The sequence below is a fragment of the Rana temporaria genome, chromosome 3 (genome assembly GCF_905171775.1).
Source record: "Rana temporaria chromosome 3, aRanTem1.1, whole genome shotgun sequence".
Lineage (NCBI taxonomy): Eukaryota > Metazoa > Chordata > Amphibia > Anura > Ranidae > Rana > Rana temporaria.
The window spans coordinates 116604489-116624092 of record NC_053491.1 but is presented as its reverse complement, the minus strand read 5'-3'; the positions used below and the strand labels follow the sequence as shown (position 1 = coordinate 116624092).

Here is a 19604-nt window from a genome sequence, read left to right as displayed (position 1 = left end):
CAGAAAATGACTTGAAAGGTTCTTGGGCCTTGAAGGTACACTCAGGCTTAATCGAGGTTAGAATCAGAGTTTACAGAGTAAATCCTATATTATCTTCCCTCTGGGCTGCATATCTGAATAAAGCTCAGATGAAATAAAAAATAAATAGATTGCACTGAATTTTTAGTGTTTACATACACACAGTAAATTTGCCCGACAGACACACAATAATGCCTACAGAATATCTGCAGTTAAAGTAGATACAAGCTAACAATTTTCACTTTGACAAATATAGTAATTTACAAAACAATAAACAACGGTTTATTTGTATATGTTGTACTAAATATGTGGAGCCAAAGCTGGACAAATGCTTCTAAAACAATGCTAACCACTTCAGCTCTCATACAGGTTTTTTTGAATCAGAGCAACTTTTGTATTTCCACTATGAGTCTGTTTTGTGGAAATATTATTTTAAGCAGAGTTCCAGTCAGTTTTTTACCCTAAAAACACAAAACCACGCTAGTCGCAGGTTACCTAATCCATTCCAGCATATGCTGTAAATGTAGTCTTTTTTTTAATCACAATATATTTTTTATTGAGTCTTCTTTTGTTATATAGTTATGCAATATACTCACAGTAACCTCTGTAAGAATGCTCCCATCTTCAGTGTTCATCGGAAGCCCGCTTTTCGCTTCTTTCAGTATACGGTGCTGCTGATTACACAGTCCGATCTTGCGCATGCGGCGCGGCACACTGGTTGAAGTGGAGGATGCCCATTGACTCCTGGGATTGATGACACTTTTATCCCAGGAGCCAACGGACGGCCGCATATGACGTACCTCGCCATGGCAAGGTACAGCGGAAGTGGAGCTATTTACTGCCGAAAGAATGTAATACGCTTTACAAGAAAATAACTTTCTGAACATTAATGGGACTGTGAACAGAAATGCCTGGGGCTGAACTTCTAAAGTAGGGTGAAACTCCAAAGTTTTGTACTAGTTGTGTGAAAAAAATGGCACAAAAAATGTTATATGGTACAGCGTTGCATGACCACGCAATTATCAGTTAAAGTAGCGCAGTGCTAAAAAGGAAAAAATGGCCTGGTCATGAAGAAATTAAAACCTTCCAGAGCTTAAGTGGATATACATTATATTCAGAAATGTTTTTCTTTTCATTTCTATTTTAAATTTCAATGTGTTGTTTTGCAAGGTAAGGGTTTACATATACTTTATAACATTATGTTTATTAAAATTCCAAGAACACAAAAAAAATAATTATTTTCAGTTTCTTGTGTAGAGACTGCCCTCCTTTTAGTGAATATGAATAATGTTTATTCTGAAAATACAAATGAATTCAACTACTGGTTGCCCATTAGAGATATAAAAAAGATATTAATATCTGGCAGAAATAAGCTATTTCCTCAGACAAGTAGAATTAATAGGATTAGGCTGATAGCATTGCTTGGGCTCCTTTATCTGTTTAGAGCCATTTTCAATACATGCAAAATATTTGCAAAACTTTTAAAAGCTTGTCTTCAAATACATATGAGCACAAGTATAAAAAGTCCATTTACAAATATATCACAGTACATATGTTTTTAATATTATACAGGATTTACTGTACATACCGGCAACAGCTTGCGCAGTGCTTTACAATGTTAGGGCAAACAGTACAGTTACAATGCAATTAAATACAGGAAGAATCAGAGGGTCCTGCTTGTTAGAGCTTACAATCTCTTGCAAAGGTTTAGAATAGGGTCTTGCCTGAAGCTGAACTCTAGCAAAAATAAGCAAAATTTTCAAACAAGTAAAATAATTATGATTTTGTTTATAGTATTGCTTGGGCTCTTTTATCTGTTCAGAACCAGTTTCAATACATGCAAATACATATATACAATACATATGCAAAAGAATAAAAAGTACATTTGAAAACATATGTCACAATATGTCAATAGTCTGTAAAGGTTTAGGATAAGTATTGCAAAAAACTGAACTCCAGAATAAGCAAGTTTTCTGAAGACAAGCAGACTAAGGCCCCATACACACGAGAGGATTTATCCGCGAATACGGTCCAGCGGACCGTTTCCGCGGATAAATCCTCTCGAGGATTTGTGCGGATTTCCATGCGATGGAGTGTACTCACCATCGCATTGAAATCCGCGCCGAAATCCTCTGGCGATGACGTGTGGCGCCGTCGCCGCGATTATGACGCGGCGACGTGCGCGACGCTGTCATATAAAGAATTCCACGCATGCGTTGAATCATTATGACGCATGCGGGGGATCCCTTCGGACGGATGGATCCGGTGAGTCTATACAGACCAGCGGATCCATCCGTTGGGATGGATTCCAGCGGATAGATTTGATAGCATGTCATCAAATATTTATCTGCTGGAAATCCATCCCAGGGGATAAATATCCGCGGAAACAGATCCGCTGGAGTGTACACACCATAGGATCTATCTGCTGAAACCCATTCGCTGGGATTTTTCAGCGGATGGATTCTATCGTGTGTATGGGGCCTAAGGACGTGGCTTACTGGAACCATGTCTTGTGGTCTGATGAGATTAAGATAAGCAAACGTACTTGGTTCAGATGGTGACAAGCGTGTGTCACGGCAACCAGGTAAGGATTACAAAGACAAGTGTGTCAAAGACAGTCAATGTGCTGCCGACACTGGATAGCTACAGTTCATTGAGGGAACCATGAATGTCAACATGTACTGTGACATACTGAAGCCGAGCATGATCCCCCTCCCTTCGTAGACTGGGCCGCAGGCCAGTATTCCAACATAATCACCCCAAACACACCTCCAAGACAACCACTGCCTTGCTAAAGAAGCTGAGGGTAAAGGTGATGGACTGGCCAAGCATGTCTCCAGACCTAAACCCTATTGAGCATCTGTTGGGCATCCTCAAATGGAAGGTTGATCAGCGTAAGGTTTCTAACCTCCTCCAGCTCCGTCACATCATCATGGAGGAGTGGAAGAGGAGTGGAAGAGGACTGTGAAGCTATTATTTAGGGCCGAGCATTAATCTTTAGCATTAATTTATTGCATCCATATATCAACCAGTAGAAGCAAGTGGCACGTGAGGAAAATATTTAGCGGCAGAAAATAGAAAGAAGATTTTTCTTCTAACAATATGAACAAATAGTATAATCGTGAATGAGAAAGAAATAAAAAGTGTCATTGATTTTTTGGAATATATTTTGGTCATGAAACACATTAGCTAGTGCATAATGTTCCAAAGGCAATATTTCTGTAGGTTACAAAAAATAAACTGGTTACTGATATATCACGTTTATATTTTTTTCTCAAAAAATTACATATGTTTACCATTACTTACAAAGGTTAAATGTCATAGTTACGTCACACCCATTGGACTAATGTATAATTCTACCAAGTAAATAATCATGTGAAAAGGATTAATGTAAACATTTTAATAAACCTATATTGAAAATATAGGAAAATTACATATAAATGGTTTCCAAAACGACTGTTAGTGGTTCCAAAAAGACTGTTAGTGGTCAAGCATAAATTTATTAACATAAAATCACAGCAGGAAACGTTTATTACATTAATTAATCTTAAGACTTTGCAGAAGCTTCTTTGTGTATACAGGCAATTAAGGTTATTCACAATGTGGTGCTTCACTGGAATTAGCACAAAAATAGAGAAATTAAGTTTAAACAGCTTTGATGTAATGCAGATCAATTGGTTTGCATAATTTGTAACTATTATTTTTGAGAAATAGTAAATACAGGGTTGGGAACATCTCTATCTCTGTTATTTCATATGTTTGCCAGCTTTTTCCTTAAAGAGGCCCTATCCCCAGACCATTGATTTCAACAAAAGCCTTCCTGTAAGATTATACTGTTGGTGACCGCGATAGTATGGTTAGTATGGGTCTTCTGTTCTTTACAGTACCTCAACCTCTTTAAGAACTTCAGCCCCTCTGATACACTAGGTTGAGTGTACAAAGCATGCAATATCACAGAAATACACAGAAAATAATACTTAGTACCCAGTAATAGTTTTTAAAGCATTAAGATAAAAAACTTTCTGTGTGCATCAGCCCTCCTCAGCCCCCCTAATTACCTGAGCCCCATCTCGATCCAGCAATGTTGCACAAGGGGCTTGGCTGTCTGGGACTCTCCCACCTGATTGGCTAAGACACACAGCAGGCACCATTGTCTCCTGCTGCTGTGAATCAAACTCAGTGAGCCAATGAGGAGAGTGAGGGGGCAGAGCAAAGCTGTGGCTCCATGTCTGAATAAACACACAGAGCAATGGTTCGGGTGCCCCCATAGCAAGCTTCTTGCTGTGGGGGCACTATGTAGAAGGGAGGGGCCCAGAGTTCCGTCAGGGGACACGAGAAGAGGAGGATCTGGGCTGCTCTGTGCAACACAACTGTAAGTATAGCATGTGTGTTATTTTTTTAACAAAAAAAAACAAGACTGGTATCACTTTAAGGTCTTTTTTGTTCAGGTACTATAACATAATGGCAATACTTTCTTTTTTTATCCAAGTTTTTCTCCTTTGTTGTCACACATGATTCTAACTGAGACAATAAATGGCCATTTTAACACTCATTATGCAGACATGCTTTACTTTTGTCACAATCAGCAGCACTGAGAATAAAAACAATGTTTGCAATTGTTTTTCTGTTATTCAGTTTACATACCCTAAATTGACAAAAGAAATACTAATATATATTATTGTAATTTTGGTGATAACATACATTTACATATATAGCATGTAATATGAGAGTGATAAAATGTTTAATTCAGGAGCCATGTTTAGAACAATTGTGGTGTGGGAACACACATGCAAACTTTCCCACACTGCACAGGAATGCACTGCTGTAATTCTCAATGACACCATCAACGCAGGTGCGCTCATGGGCATCAAAATGCATGGTACTATATAGGGGTGCAATGGATAAAAAAACTCATGGTAAGGATCGTTTCTCGGATCAGAGTCACGGATCGGATCATTTTTCGGATCAGCAAAAAAAAAAAAAAAAAATGTTGTAACGTGGCTCAAGCACTTTCAGCATGTGTTTAAAGCCCTCGTTTTGCAAAACTGAATATGGCCTCATGTCTGCACCTATACACACCGATAGCATTTGTGATGGCCTTAGGGGCTGCTTAACCAGTTAGCAACCGCCCTGTAGACAAAATACGTCTACAAGGCGGTTGCTTAACTCTAGGAGGGCGTCAATGTACGTCCTCCTAGAATCGCGCTCCCGCGCGCCCTGTGGGGCGCGCACACGGGAGTCTCCGTGATCGCCGGGTCCTCCGGACCCGACTGATCACGGATCACGGTAAATCGCCGCTGATAGCGGCGGTTTACCATGTGATCGATCCGTCCAATGACGGAGCGATCACTAGTAAACAAACCGGCTGCTGCTGCTGCTGCGGGCTGGATCTGTGACACATTCAGTCACAGATCCAGCCATCCATCCCTCCCTGTGCAATACTCTGCAATGCCCCCATACTCTGCAATGCCCCCATACTCTGCAATACCCCCATACTCTGCAATGCCCCCATACTCTGCAATGCCCCCATACTCTGCAATGCCCCCATACTCTGCAATGCCCCCATACTCTGCAATGCCCCGCAATACTCTGCAATGCCCCGCAATACTCTGCAATGCCCCGCAATACTCTGCAATGCCCCGCAATACTCCGCAATGCCCCGCAATACTCCGCAATGCCCCGCAAAACTCCGCAATGCCTCCCAAAACACCACAATACTCCGCAATACTCCGCAATACCCCGCAATACCCCGCAATACTCCGCAATACCCCGCAATACCCCGCAATACCCTGCAATACCCCACAATACTCCGCAATACCCCACAATACTCCGCAATACCCCACAATACTCTGCAATACCCCACAATACCCTGCAACGTCGTCTATGGGGATTTTTAAGTAGCGAAGTTTGGCGCCATTCCACGAGCGTGTGCAATTTTGAAGGGTGACATGTTGGGTATCTATTTACTCGGCGTAACTTCATCTTTCACATTTATGCAAAAGAATGAAGAAAAAATACTAAATTTGCCAAATTTTATAACAGAAACAAAGAAAAATTATTATTTTTTACAGAATTTTCAGTCTTTTTTCTCTTATAGCGCAAAAAATAAAAAACCCAACGGTGATTAAATACCACCAAAAGAAAGCTCTATTTGTGTGGAAAAAAGGACGAAAATTTCATTTGGGTACAATGTTGTATGACTGAGTAATTGTCATTCAAATTGTGAGAGCACCGAAAGCTGAAAATTGGTCTGGTTATTAAGGGGGTTTACGTGCCCAGTGGTCAAGTGGTTAAATGCCGCAGTGATAAGCGGTTGTTAAGCAGCTTTTGTTTTCGTTTTCACTCCTGTCAGTGAAACACTGGGGTGATGTCGCTTCAAATGCGTGGCCATGCTTGATGCATTCCACAGTCATATGGCTTTCTTGTGCCACAGTGCCTACACATCGTCACGGTTTTATCCACTAACCTCTTTCCTTCATCATTATATTTGGCAGGGAAGCCAAAATGCTCCCATACAGGGGATTTAAATGACGCAAGCGTTTAATCTCCTCTGTTTCTCCACTTGCCATGACCACACTGTGCGTGGATTGAACATGCGCACATGTTCATGAAATCAATCCGCAGATCATGTGTGCGGTTCGGATCAATATCTTCGGTTGGAATCACGGATCAATGACGATCCGTTGCACCACTAGTACTATAGTACCAAGTGGTTTGGTGCTGCACAATTGTAAAAGTCGCTTCTGCTGTTTCTGTGCATTCAGCAGTCCATTGAAATGAATGGGCTGTTAAAAATCCACGCAGGAACATGGCTCTGTGATAGCAATTTATAAAAAAAAAAACTTTGCATCAACTGAGGTTCTCCCTATCTTTAATTCGATCATTAAAACATTGTCATTTTGCTTTTGGCCTGCATGAGTTCAGATGATATCTGTAGAAAATATCAAATTGGCCAGGTCTATACCATGCACATTTAACAGCATCTAGATTTTAAATTGCTGCCTTGGCCATTAACAAAACAACAGCATGCTTTCTTATTGTTCATATTGTTTGGCAGAACAAATCAATGTATAACACAGTGCACATAATCTGCAAACCCTGCCATCACTTTTGTGTCAAACAATAATATCTGTATTCATTTATCTGGGCCATTAAATGAGAGTTTCTTAACAAGGTTGTCAAAACAACAAGTGGCAGATGGGCAGCAGTGCACTGCTTTGACAGGTAAATTTACACAGCAAACTTCTTCCAGATAGATTAATTGTCAAGGTCAATTTGCAGTGATTGATTAATGAATCATTTGGTGGAGGAAGAAAATAATTGAAGTGTGGGGTTGATGGGGGTCAAAAACTTGCATTTAATCATTGAATGCTTTATACAATTATTATCATTAATTAACTCTAAACATTCCCTTTGTGTCAGGCAATGCATGATGAATTGAAACAGAATTGTATTTTTTTAGAGACTTAAAGTGAACCTCACTCAAATGTAACTTTTAAGTACATGTCCGGTCTGAGAGAAGACACTACCAGATACCTGCATTTACCTTAAGTGCAATTTCACACTGAGGCAGTGGGGGCAGTAGCGGTAAAGCGCCACTAGTTTTAGTGGCGCTTTACAGCTGTTTAACCCCCCTGGCGGTATCCCCGAGCGTGACTCGGGGTTGATTTTTTCTACCAAAATCAGTAACCCCGAGTCACGCTCGGGGTAGACATGCAGAGCCTGTAGCGTGCGCTGGCTTACCTTCTCCTGGATCCAGCGATGTCACCACGCTGTGTTAGCGAGCGGGACCTCGCTCGATTCACACAGCATCCTCCTGTGCCGCCGATTTCCGTTCCCTGCGACGTTACGATGCACGGGAGCGGAGATCGGCGCCAAATTCAAAAAAGTAAACAAACACTATACATACAGTATACTGTAATCTTATAGATTACAGTACTGTATGTAACAAAAACACACCCCCCTTTTCCCTAGTGGTCTGCCCAGTGTCATGCATGTCATTTTATATAATAAAAACGTTTTTTTCTGCCTGAAAACTGTAGATTGTCCATAGCAACCAAAAGTGTCTTTTTATGTCAAAAATGGTTTTAGATCAGCTAGAAAACAGCGATAATAAATTCTAATCACTTGCAGAATTGTGCGATAGCGATTTGCGGGGAAATTCGTCATAAAAAAAAAGATAATGACAGCGACAATTCTGCAACTGAGAAAATTTCAGTGATTTTGAGTTGATTACATTATTGAATCATTTTTATTTTAATTATATTATTACTTGCTATAATTATTTATAATTATTTATTATATTATAATTTAAAATTTTGTTTTTAAAAAAATGTCATACCCGAGATGCCTATTAGATTCTTGTTTGGTCAGATTTAAGTGAGTTATTCCTAAAAATCACAGGCCTACAGTATAAAACACCAAATTTCCTTGCAAATAATTGTACCGCTTTCAGCATGTTTTTTCAGACAGAATCATACCGCCAGGGAGGTTAAGAGACGCTTTGCCGCGACTAGCGGTGGTCATTTTTTACCCCGCAAGGGGTTAAAAAATGGTTTAAATGCACCCACAAAGCGCCGCTGCAGAATCGCTTTGCAGGCACTTCAAGAGCGCTGCCTATTGATTTTAATGGGCATGGCATTTTTGGAGCAGTGTATTCACCGCTCCTAAACCGCCCCAAAGATGCTGCTTGCGGGACTTTTTTTAACATCCTGCTACAGTGTGAAAGCACTCAGGCTTTCACACTGGAGTGACAGGAGAGGCTTTTTATAGGTGCTTTGCAGGCGCTATTTTTAGCGCTAAAACTCCTGTAAAGCTCCTCAGTTTGAAAGTGGCATTGGGGCTCATGCACACTGCAGCTCAAAGAAGCTGCTCCTACGGCCTTTGATCTTTTTGAGCTCTTATTTTTTATGCATGGAAACTCCCCTTTATGTTAGCCAATGTTTCAAATAACACTATGGGGTTGATTTACTAAAGAAAAATCCACTTTGCACTACAAGTGCACTGCAAGTACTCATGATTGAAAGTGCATTTGGAAGTGCAGTCGCTTTAGATCTGAGGTGGACATGCAAGGAAATAAAAAACAGCATTTTAGCTTGCACTTGATTGTATGATAAAATCAGGAGAGCTTCCCCTCATTTAAGATCTTCCCCTCAGATCTACAGCAAGTGCACTTGTAGTGCAGAGTGGATTTGCCTTTAGTAAATAAATCCCAGTGTCTTTTTCAGTCGTTTACAGGCATATGTTCCTACAGGCAGAAACCCCTCCCCCACCAAACTTGTGTTTTTGAGAGAAATTTTCAAGCAGAAAAGGTGCCCAAGTGCCCGGAAATGCACACAAAAGCAAAAATAGGATACATTAGCTGAAGGGAGGGTTTGTGAAAAAAAAAATGCTCAGAAAAGCTCAAAGAAGCTCAAATGAGCTCAAAAAATACAAGCGAAAGAGCTTCTTCAAGCTGAAATAAAAGCTCATATGTCTGTAAAAGCAGCTTGTTTTTGAGCTGCAGTGTGCATGAGCCCTTTATTTGTCAGACAAGCCTCTTCTGTGTCCCTCTCTAATTTCATTTTACGTTCCTTAAGCTCCTCACACCTGCCCAGTGGGACAATCTTATTGTCACTAAAATGGCAGATATCAGCAGTTCGCTCCGAAGTTGGAAAGCATAACCTAGGGCCCATTATACTGTTAATTCTTGAAACTATTGTATTGCACAATTGACGTATAAAGTTATATTCTAAATGACAATGTAATTAAATAGACCCTGAAAGAATTTCTTCAGTTCAAGGAGTTTTAAAACAGGAGTTTTTTTATCCTAATGCATTCTACGCATTAAGATAAAAAACCTTCTGTGTGTAGCAGCCCCCCCAGCACCCCATAATACTTACCTAAGCCCCATCTCTCTCCAGTGATGTCCATACGTGTCTTAGCCTTCTGGGAATCTCCTCCTGATTGGCTGAGACACAGCAGCAGGGCCATTGGCTCCCGTGGCTGCCAATCAAAGTCAGTGTGCTAATCAGGGGAAAGGGGGGGGGCAGGGTCGGGTCAGGGCTCCATGTCTGAATGGACACACAAAGCTATGATTTGGCCTGGGTGCCCCCATGGCAAGTTTCTTGCTGTGGGGGCACTCGAAAGGAGGGAGGGGCCAGTAACAGCAAAGATGGACCAGAGAAGAGGAGGATCCAGGCTGCTCTGTGCAAAACCAACTGCACAGAGGAGGTAACTACATGTTTGTTATTTTTTTATTTATTTTTTAAACACGATTTTACAATCACTTTAAGTCTCCCATCAAATGCTTGAGCCTACCATTACCCTATCCCTGTGAAAGACTCCTTTACATGCTGCTACATATGCGTGAAGCTTCCCTGCTTTAGCACCCCTTGTCAGGTCAAGTGATGGAAGACTCCAGGCTGGATGGTAACCTGCCCAAAAAATTCAGTGAAGTTTGCTAGCTTGCAAAATTTATATAAAAAACTTTTTTTGTTTTTATCATCTTACACTCAAATATAATTGTTAAATACAATGAAAAGAAATACCAATTTGTTGTAAATAAATGTGATTTTCTGGAGTTCTTTTTCCAATGAAAATTGCCTATTGATTTATTGATCAATACATGCAATCAGTGTCAGAAATACAAAGCAATCAATATATCGAACAATCACTGGTATGTACAGTATATGGGCAGCATTAAAAAAAACTGCGCCAGAAGAAGACTATATTGCAGCTGGCTTTAGGATTAAAGAATTTCCAGATTCAAAGTAGAGTTTCATGGGAAACTGAAAATTTGAGGCATTCATTGCAAATATTTTAATGGGAACTTGCTCTAAAGCACACATATAGACTACTATTGCTAAACTCCCTCTAAAAATGCTAGCTACCTGTCTGGCTCTGGCTTCAGTTTTTTTTTTCAGTCACTCAGGCCTCGTACGCAAAAACCAACAAGAAACTTGCTAAGAAATATTTTTTTGCCGAGGAAACCGGTCGTGTGTACATTTTCGTTGAGGAAACTGTCGAGAAACTCGACAAGCCAAAAAGAGAGCAAGTTCTCTATTTCCTCGATGGGAATGGAGAAACTTGCCTTGTCGAGTTCCTCGACAGCCTAACAAGGAACTTGACGAGGAAAACGATGTGTTTCGCCCGTCAAGTTCCTCGGTCGTGTGTACGAGGCTTCACATACTTAAAACAAGTAAGTTGCAAAGCATGTCTGACCAAAGTTAAAACTGGTCAGAATCTCAATAAGTACCAAAGCATCTATTTCTATGAATATTGGTATTAAACCGGTACAACTATTATTAGAAGGAGCACATGATGGTTTTCAGTATACCTTACTAGACATCTTTTAGATAAGTTACATCAACCTTCTACAACTCCTCTTATGAACATTAACATGTGAAATTATTTGCCCAGATATGTAATTAAAGGAGTTGTAAAGGTTCGTTTTTTATTTTCTAAATATGTTCCTTTAAGCTAGAGCATTGTTGGTTCACTTACCTTTTCCTTCGATTTCCCTTCTAAATGTTTTTTTTTCCTTTGATTTCTTTGTCTGAATTTCTCACTTCCTGTTCCTCCTCAGTAAGCTGTTCTGGCTGACTAACCCCCGGCCAGAACGTCTAAGGCCGTGTACACACAGTCGGTCAAAACCGATGGAAACAGACTGAAGGACCGTTTTATCGGTCCAAACCGATGGTGTGTGGGCCCCATCGGTCAGTTATCCTTCGGTCAAAAATGTTAGAACTTGCTTTAAAATTGAACCGATGGACGCCTAACCGATAGGTCAAAACCGACGGTTAGTATGCAAAAGCATTGGTTAAAAACCCACGCATGCTCAGAATCAAGTCGACGCATGCTTGGAAGCATTGAACTTCATTTTTCTCTGCACGTCGTTGTGTTTTACGTCACTGCGTTGGACTCGATCATTTTTTTAACTGATGGTGTGTAGGCACATCAGATCATCAGTCAGCTTCATCGGTTAACCGATGAGAACGGTCCTTTGGACCGCTCTCATCGGATGGACTGATCGTGTGTACGTGGCCTAAGATGATGGGGGCAAGCTTAATGAGGAGGAAGAGGAAGTGAGAATTTAGACAAAGAAAAAAAAACATTTAGAATGGAAATCGAAGTAAAAGGTAAGTGAACCAACAATGCACTAGCTTAAAGGAACCTAATTAAAATAAGAAAACAAACCTTTACAACCCATTTAAGGGATTTATTTTCCAAACCAAACAGCAATGTGAATTAGACTGTAATAAACAGGTTTCATTTTTGGGCTGAATAAAACAAAAATGTAATTGGTTATATTTATATTATATAAATATATATAATATATTTGGTATATATTACTTCATTTAGGACAGTGCTTCTCAATTATTTTCTGTCATGCCCCCCCTAGGAAGAAGAAAACATTTCGCGCCCCCCCGCGCGACTGTAAATAGTATCATTTGTCTATAAAATTGTTATAAGTACACCTCTGCATAACACTGTATCCACATATCCCCCCACACAGTATTGCCCTTCTTCACATATCCCCCCACACACAGTATTGCCCTTCTTCACATATCCCCCCACACACAGTATTGCCCTTCTTCACATATCCCCCCACACACAGTATTGCCCTTCTTCACATATCCCCCCACACACAGTATTGCCCTTCTTCACATATCCCCCCCACACAGTATTGCCCCATCACATATCCCCCCACACAGAATTGCCCCCTTTACATGACCCCATCACATACCCCCCCCACAAAGTATTGCCCCCTTTACATGACCCCCATCACATATCCTGCACACAGTTTCCCCCATCACATAACCCCCCTTTTCCCCCCACAGCACAGCCCCCACTCCTCGTCCTTAACATTTCCATATATTTTTACTCCCTTCCTCCCTCTCCACTCCTACCTGTAACTTTTCAGCACGGAGAGCAGGAGGCGGGACATTCGTCAAGTGAAGCCGCAGCAGCACTGGGCGGGGCGACTTTTGGGCGAACTGGTCATTGGCTGCTAGGACCGCCTCCTAGCAGCCAATCACCTGCCGTCCAACATGACAGCCTGCTACCTCTCTGGTCCCGTCCCCCAGTTAAAAAATGTCCCTCCTCCCGCCGTCCGCTCCTCTAACTAGCGGAGGAGGCTGGGGACAGAAGCGGATACTAAATGGCGCGATCGCCGCGGTCCGGAACGAGCCCCCCTTTATGGAGCCTCGGGCCCCCCCTGGGGGGCGCGCCCCACTATTTGAGAAGCACTGATTTAGGACAACATTTCTCATTGCATGCTGTGTTAAGTGATTTAAAAAGTGAAGTCAATTTTATATGCAGGTGTCTTTTCCTTTAACTATCCTATTTATACTAATTAGAGGGAGGAGTTAATTGCATTGTATCGTTGCAGAGTTCTCCTTTATTTGTGCTTATTTTAGGTACAGTAGCTAATTTATCTAAAGCTCCAATGTGTGCCTGGTCTGAATAACTATTCATCACATAAAGGTCTCACACTTGGCTGCCTTTAGTGTTTTGTTAAGATGTCTTTCTAAAGAATCCCTAGAAACCTCCCGGGAGGAGATACAGAGTGCAGGGTCAGTGTCTGATAATGACAGAAAGTTGGCAAGTACAGACTTTCAGCTCCCTGTGGTAAGAGAAGCTGTTGCTCAGAAAGTAAAGGATTCAGGGGATATGTGTGCTGAATGAATCGGAATCAAAACTTAAGAACACACCATGTGGCTGATAAATGTATATTCTTTTTAATCATCTAACTCACCAAAGTAGCTCTAAATTGTCAGTACTGCCTAAATATACAGGCATGGACTGCTGTTAAATATAAGGCCAGAACTGTAAACTGTAAAGCCTCGTACACACGACTGGTTTTCCTGCCAGGAAAACCGCGGGGAGAGCTTTTGGCCGGGAAAACCGGACGTGTGTATGCTTCCTCGCAGTTTTCCTGACAGGAAAACTGATGGGAATCCCGGCGGAAAAATAGAGAACCTGTTCTCTATTTTCCCGCTGGGATTCCTGGCAGTTTTAAACCCGGCAGATTTCCTATGGGGAAACACTGTGAGGGAGCATACACACGGCCGGGATTCCCGGCCAAAGCTTTCCCCGCAGTTTTCCCGAAGGGAAACCCGGCTGTGTGTACACAGGGAAACTTAACGAGCAGGTTCTTGGGATTCCCGGCGGTCTTTATACCGCCGGGAATCCCGGTCATGTGTACAGGGCTAAACAATAAACAAAGTGGTAGCATGAAAAGAAAACAATGAATTACCATTTACATGCAGAATCTCAAAAAGGTATTAGGTGTCTTCTGTCTGGAATTTGTATTACTTACTGAATATGGCTTTTGAAGTTTTATGTACTTTTTAACCTTCCTATCCTGTTACAGTATTTATGGAGTGAATAATTAGGCCTTTATTAAAACTTTACCAGATATATACACAATATTGCCAAAAGTATTGGGACACCTGCCTTTACACGCACATGAACTTTAATGACATCCCAGTCTCAGTCCATAGGGCTCAATATTGAATTGGCCCACCCTTTGCAGCTATAACAGCTTCAACTCCTTTGGAAAGGGTGTCCACAAGGTTTAGTGTGTCTATGGGAATGTTTGACCATTCTTCCAGAAGCGCATATGTGAGGTCAGGCACTGATGTTGGATGAGAAGGCCTGGCTCACAGTCTCCGCTCTAATTCATCCCAAAGGTGTTCTATCAGGTTATGGTGAGGACTCTGTGATGGCCAAAGTTCCTCCACTGCAAACTCGCTAATCCATATCTGTATGGACCTTGATTTGTGCACTGATCCAAATCATTTGGTGGAGGGGGATTATTGTGTTGGGTTGTCTTTCAGGGGTTCGGCTTGGCCCCTTAGTCCCAGTGAAGGTAACTCTTAAGCGTACCAAGACATTTTGGACAATTTCCTGCTTCAAACTTTGTGGGACCAGTTTGGGTATGGCCCCTTCAGTATAGGCCCGTCTCACTTTTGTGAAATACAGTATCTCAAAAAAGTGAGTACACCCCTCACATTTTTGTAAGTATTTTATTATATCTTGGATTTGCCTTAAGTAAATAAACCCCACTGTGTATATATATAAATAACGCTAGTGCAAAACAAAGCAAAACAAAAAGGAAGCAGTGCGATACAATTAATTGTGAATTACACTGCCCCCTAGTGCAGCGGCAACACAGAGCGGTGAGTTGCTGCGGCTGATCTGCGATTTCAAGGTAGTATAGTGGGAATTGGCCATAAATTGTCCTTTTAAAAATGTGTATCTTTTGTACCTGCCTCTATTCAACTTGTATTGTTTTACCACTATGTCATTTGTGACTTAGCATGTTAAATATTCAATACTGAACGTGTAGGGGTCTGTTTATAAAGGTTTTCACATAACTTTTACACAGGATTCACTAATTTTTCCAGTTAGAAAAATGTGTGAATCTTAGGTAAAGGGTTTATGAATCTTGTTTAAATCATTTATAGATACACCCTGTGTTTTGTATTTTTGTTTTTCAAAATATGTACCCAAAACAGTTATGTACAGTCTTTAACATATTAATGTTAGGCTTTATACTGTATAATACATAAAACAAGTGCAGTAAAAATATATAATAAAAAAAGTGTCATTAATAGATAACTGTTCTGGGAAAGCCTCTGGAAAAAAAAGTAGAATGATTTAGCTTTTTGCAATTTTAATAATGTTGGTATGAAATACTCAGGGTGGCAGTATGCAATATGCTTTCTAGTAAAAATCTAGCAATGAACTGCTATATATATATATATATTTATATATATATATATATATATATATATATATATATATATATATATATATATATATATATATATATATATATATATATATATATATATATATATATAGTTTAAGACTCTTCCCCAAAGCAATAATTATTCTAAAAATATGGAGCATTCAGCTGAATTTGCATTGGTTTTAACAATCATGCTGAATCTGTAAATTGTTAAATCGAGGCATTGGAAGTGGATGTATAAAGTATTTACTTTATAAGATTTCTGAGTATTATGTAGAAATTATATTTGCTTATTAGCCATTATTCTGCCAAGGTATATTAAGAATTTATTGTGATTTTATAACGTTAGCCTGATTCCCCTAATTTATGAGGAAGATAATCCTACTTTATTTAGTGAGTGGAAAAAATTCAATTGTCAAAATATTTTAGGCATACGGGAATAGTAATCTTTACAACTGGTTGGAAAGGAAGGCAAATATGCAAATATGTTGCCCATAGCAGCTAATGAGAATTGACTTATCATTTTTCTAATGCAGATTTGAAACTAAAATAATTTGCCCCATAAGATCTTAGTTAAAAAGAAAATTTAGACTTGGGAGGAAGATTAAAGGCAAATTGCACACTGCCTGGTTATGTCATTCTGAATGAAGATGACTGTAAAGTGGACAATGATCACCTACAGCTTTGAACACCTTATTTTACATTATTAAAATGTATAGACCATCGTTGATTTCATTTTAAAGCTTAGAATCTTCAATCATTTTTATTAGAAAATGTATAATAATGTCAAGGTGCTCACTGTACAATAATAGGAAAAGATATAATTCATGGCATTATGCAGTTTCAGTAATATATGACTTTGAAAAGTAAAGACACTAGATTAAGTTAAACTGACTTAGTCATATTGTTCCTTACCTTCTAGGTGACCATCACATTGTCCAACTTCAACTTAAGTCCAAAGAAACTGGAATGACTTTTGCAAGTACCAACTTTGTCTTCTACAACTGCAGTGTTCACAACTCGTGAGTACTTGTGCCTTAAATGTTTTTTTTTTTTTACTTTATGTAATAATAATGATGAAACAGTATTAAATGACTTTTAAATTATATTTCCCCATCAGGTCTGCCTACTTTTGATTAAAAGTGCACTGGAGTGTGCAGATCCATAGCCACTATTCAGTCTAATGACAGATTTTGAATTTGACCACTGCTTTGCACTGTCATTCAAAATTGAAGCAGACCTGATAAGCAACTAGTCTCTCTATCAGGCTCTACCCTCCCAGTGACAAGTAATTTCCAAAATATGGGCATTACTCATATTTGTGTAATGAAATTGACTGTATCCTCAGCCCTTTTGCTTATATTTTGCTTCAATTTGCCACACATGTCGGTTATATTACCAATACTGGCACAAGTGCTTGCTTGTATTAGGTGCAGTACAAACAAATGGCAACTGCCCTAACCAATAACAGCAAAAGAGCACATGCAAAGGTGACATATGTCAAACAAAAACACAGAAAATTCCCAGCTCAACTTTCCAACAGCCTGCAACAAACCAAACTGTCCCTTCCAACAGTTCATGTTAAAAACAGGGGTTTCGTTTGCACACATTTGCAAATACATGCATAAGCTGCAGAGGCCGCAACAAGGCACCCCAGTATTATCTGCAGTCCTATCTCTTTCATTTTTGAGAGCCTCCTTAGTAGGAGCACATATATAATAATGTATAGATTGAGGACAGGTCTCCTCCTTACAGGCACAGAGGCGCACTGGTGCACTGAATTTACTCAGATCGGTAAGTTGAGCTGGGGATTTTCTTTGTTTTTGTTTGAATTAGGCGCAGGTAGTTCTTAAGAGGACAACCACCTTAAAACTGTCATTGGGGCTGTTTTCAATTCCCCTAATTATTTTATTTTAGATACACTTCTAAAACAGTTTGACAGATGTATCATTTCTGATTTACATATGCTAGCTATACCTAGAGATGAGGAAAAGAATAAAAACATTGGGGAAAAAAAACGTTTTATGTTTTGTTTTTTTTTGGGAAAATTTAAAAAAAGAAAAAGATGCGTGGAATATGTTATTTTACAATAATAAATACAGGCATAGCCCAATTTTAGGTACACAATGGGGTTTATTTACTAAAGATGGAAAGTGCAAAATCAGGCTCACTTATGCATAGAAACTAATGAGCTTCTATTCCCAGCTTGTTCAATTAAGCTTTGGTAATAAAACCTGGAAGCTCATTGGTTTCTATGCAGAAGTGAGCCTGATTTTGCACTTTCCAGCTATAGTAAATAAACCTCATTGTGTACTTAAAAGTGGGATATGCCTGTAATACATCTTTGACATGATATTCAAACTATATAACATGGAGACCTTACTGAAAGATTTCTGAGACTTTATGTAGTCTTCAATTACTGTAAGTTCTCTTAGCTGAAGAAAACCAGTAAATCCTGAAACACAGTTCAAGTAACACTATACTTTTCAACACAGTTCTCAAACAAGAGTAATTTGCATTTCCGCTACTAGGGGGAACTGTTCCTCTGGTTTAGTTTGCTTGTTAGCTCCATCTTGTACCTCCTACAGTTGGGCGATTGTTTGGGTACAGTAGATAGTTTTTGTCCTCTCAAACCTTAATTCACAGGTAAGAGGATACATTTGTCTGACAAATTAGTTTATCTTTATAACCTTTAAATGATTCCTAATAATGTTCTCATCATCAAAGCATAATGTTTACCTAAAGTCTGGTCGGTATATTGTTTTTTCTTTTCCTCCTCTCAGTAAAATGGTTTGACCAACATCTAGAGTTTGGAAACATTTCCACAGTGCAATGTCTGCTGAGAGCAAAGCTGCAATTTGCAAATATCATGAGAAGAAATATTATTTTCAAAATACTCAAAGGTTGACAAAACACATACTCAATGCTAGAGGTGCCCTAAAGTCATTGAAAAATACTTTATGGAATTAAATGATGAGGACCAGAATGAAAGTTCAGTAGTAACTTTTCCCTCCAGAGTTCTCATTATAGAAACAAATTGTCTCTTCTCCAGCAGCATCTTCAAGTAAAGTGTTGCAAACCACTGCCTCCCAAAAATACAGGATCCCTTCATTTATAGATAACATGACATCTGAAAATCAGGAGAACACTCATCAAGCTCTTCATAGAGTAATATATGCATCTGTATCAGCATTGTCTATAAGTGGAAATGTCAATAAGACCCCAGATATCTCCTCTACAATGGAAAGCATGAGATTTAAAAAAAATGCTTTTATATACATTGTATTTCATATTCCCAGTGTAACAAAATGCCTTTCAATTCATAAAACTACATTTTTTTCCCAAAATTTTTGGGGAAAAAGCTGGGAATTTTTTTTTCATCCCATGGTTTCTACATTTCTAAAATGTTTTACATCTCTAGGCATACCACAGAGTTGGTAAAATATCACTACTGTTGCACTTCTAGGCACATTAACCACTTAAGGACCGCTTCCTGCACATATACGTTGGCAGAGGCACATGTACGTACAGGTACGTCCTGTACTAGTACCCAGCCGTGGGTCACGGGCGCACTCCCGTGACCCGGTCAGAAGCTCCGGGACCACGGAACCCACGGACACGATCGCCGCTGGAGTCCCGTGATCGGTCCCCGGAGCTGAAGAACGGGGAGAGCCGTGTGTAAACACGGCTTCCCCGTTCTTCACTGTCATACCTTTTATAGGGGGACACAATCAATGACATCACACCTACAGCCACACCCCCCTACAGTTTTAAACACACTTCAGGGAACACATAACCCCATCAGCGCCCCCTTGTGGTTAACTCCCAAACTGCAATTGTCATTTTC

The 19604-nt window shown here is 39.8% G+C and overlaps 1 protein-coding gene across 3 annotated transcripts in view; it reads left to right on the top strand.

Moving 5' to 3' along the window:
• PLXNA4 (plexin A4) overlaps positions 1 to 19604 on the top strand; it is a 910139-nt gene that overhangs the window by 651152 nt on the left and 239383 nt on the right. For all 3 annotated transcript variants that reach the window (XM_040343305.1, XM_040343306.1, XM_040343307.1), the window contains one exon: positions 16680 to 16779. In XM_040343305.1, the coding sequence (XP_040199239.1) occupies positions 16680 to 16779 (100 nt within the window). The remainder of the gene's footprint in view (positions 1 to 16679; positions 16780 to 19604) is intronic.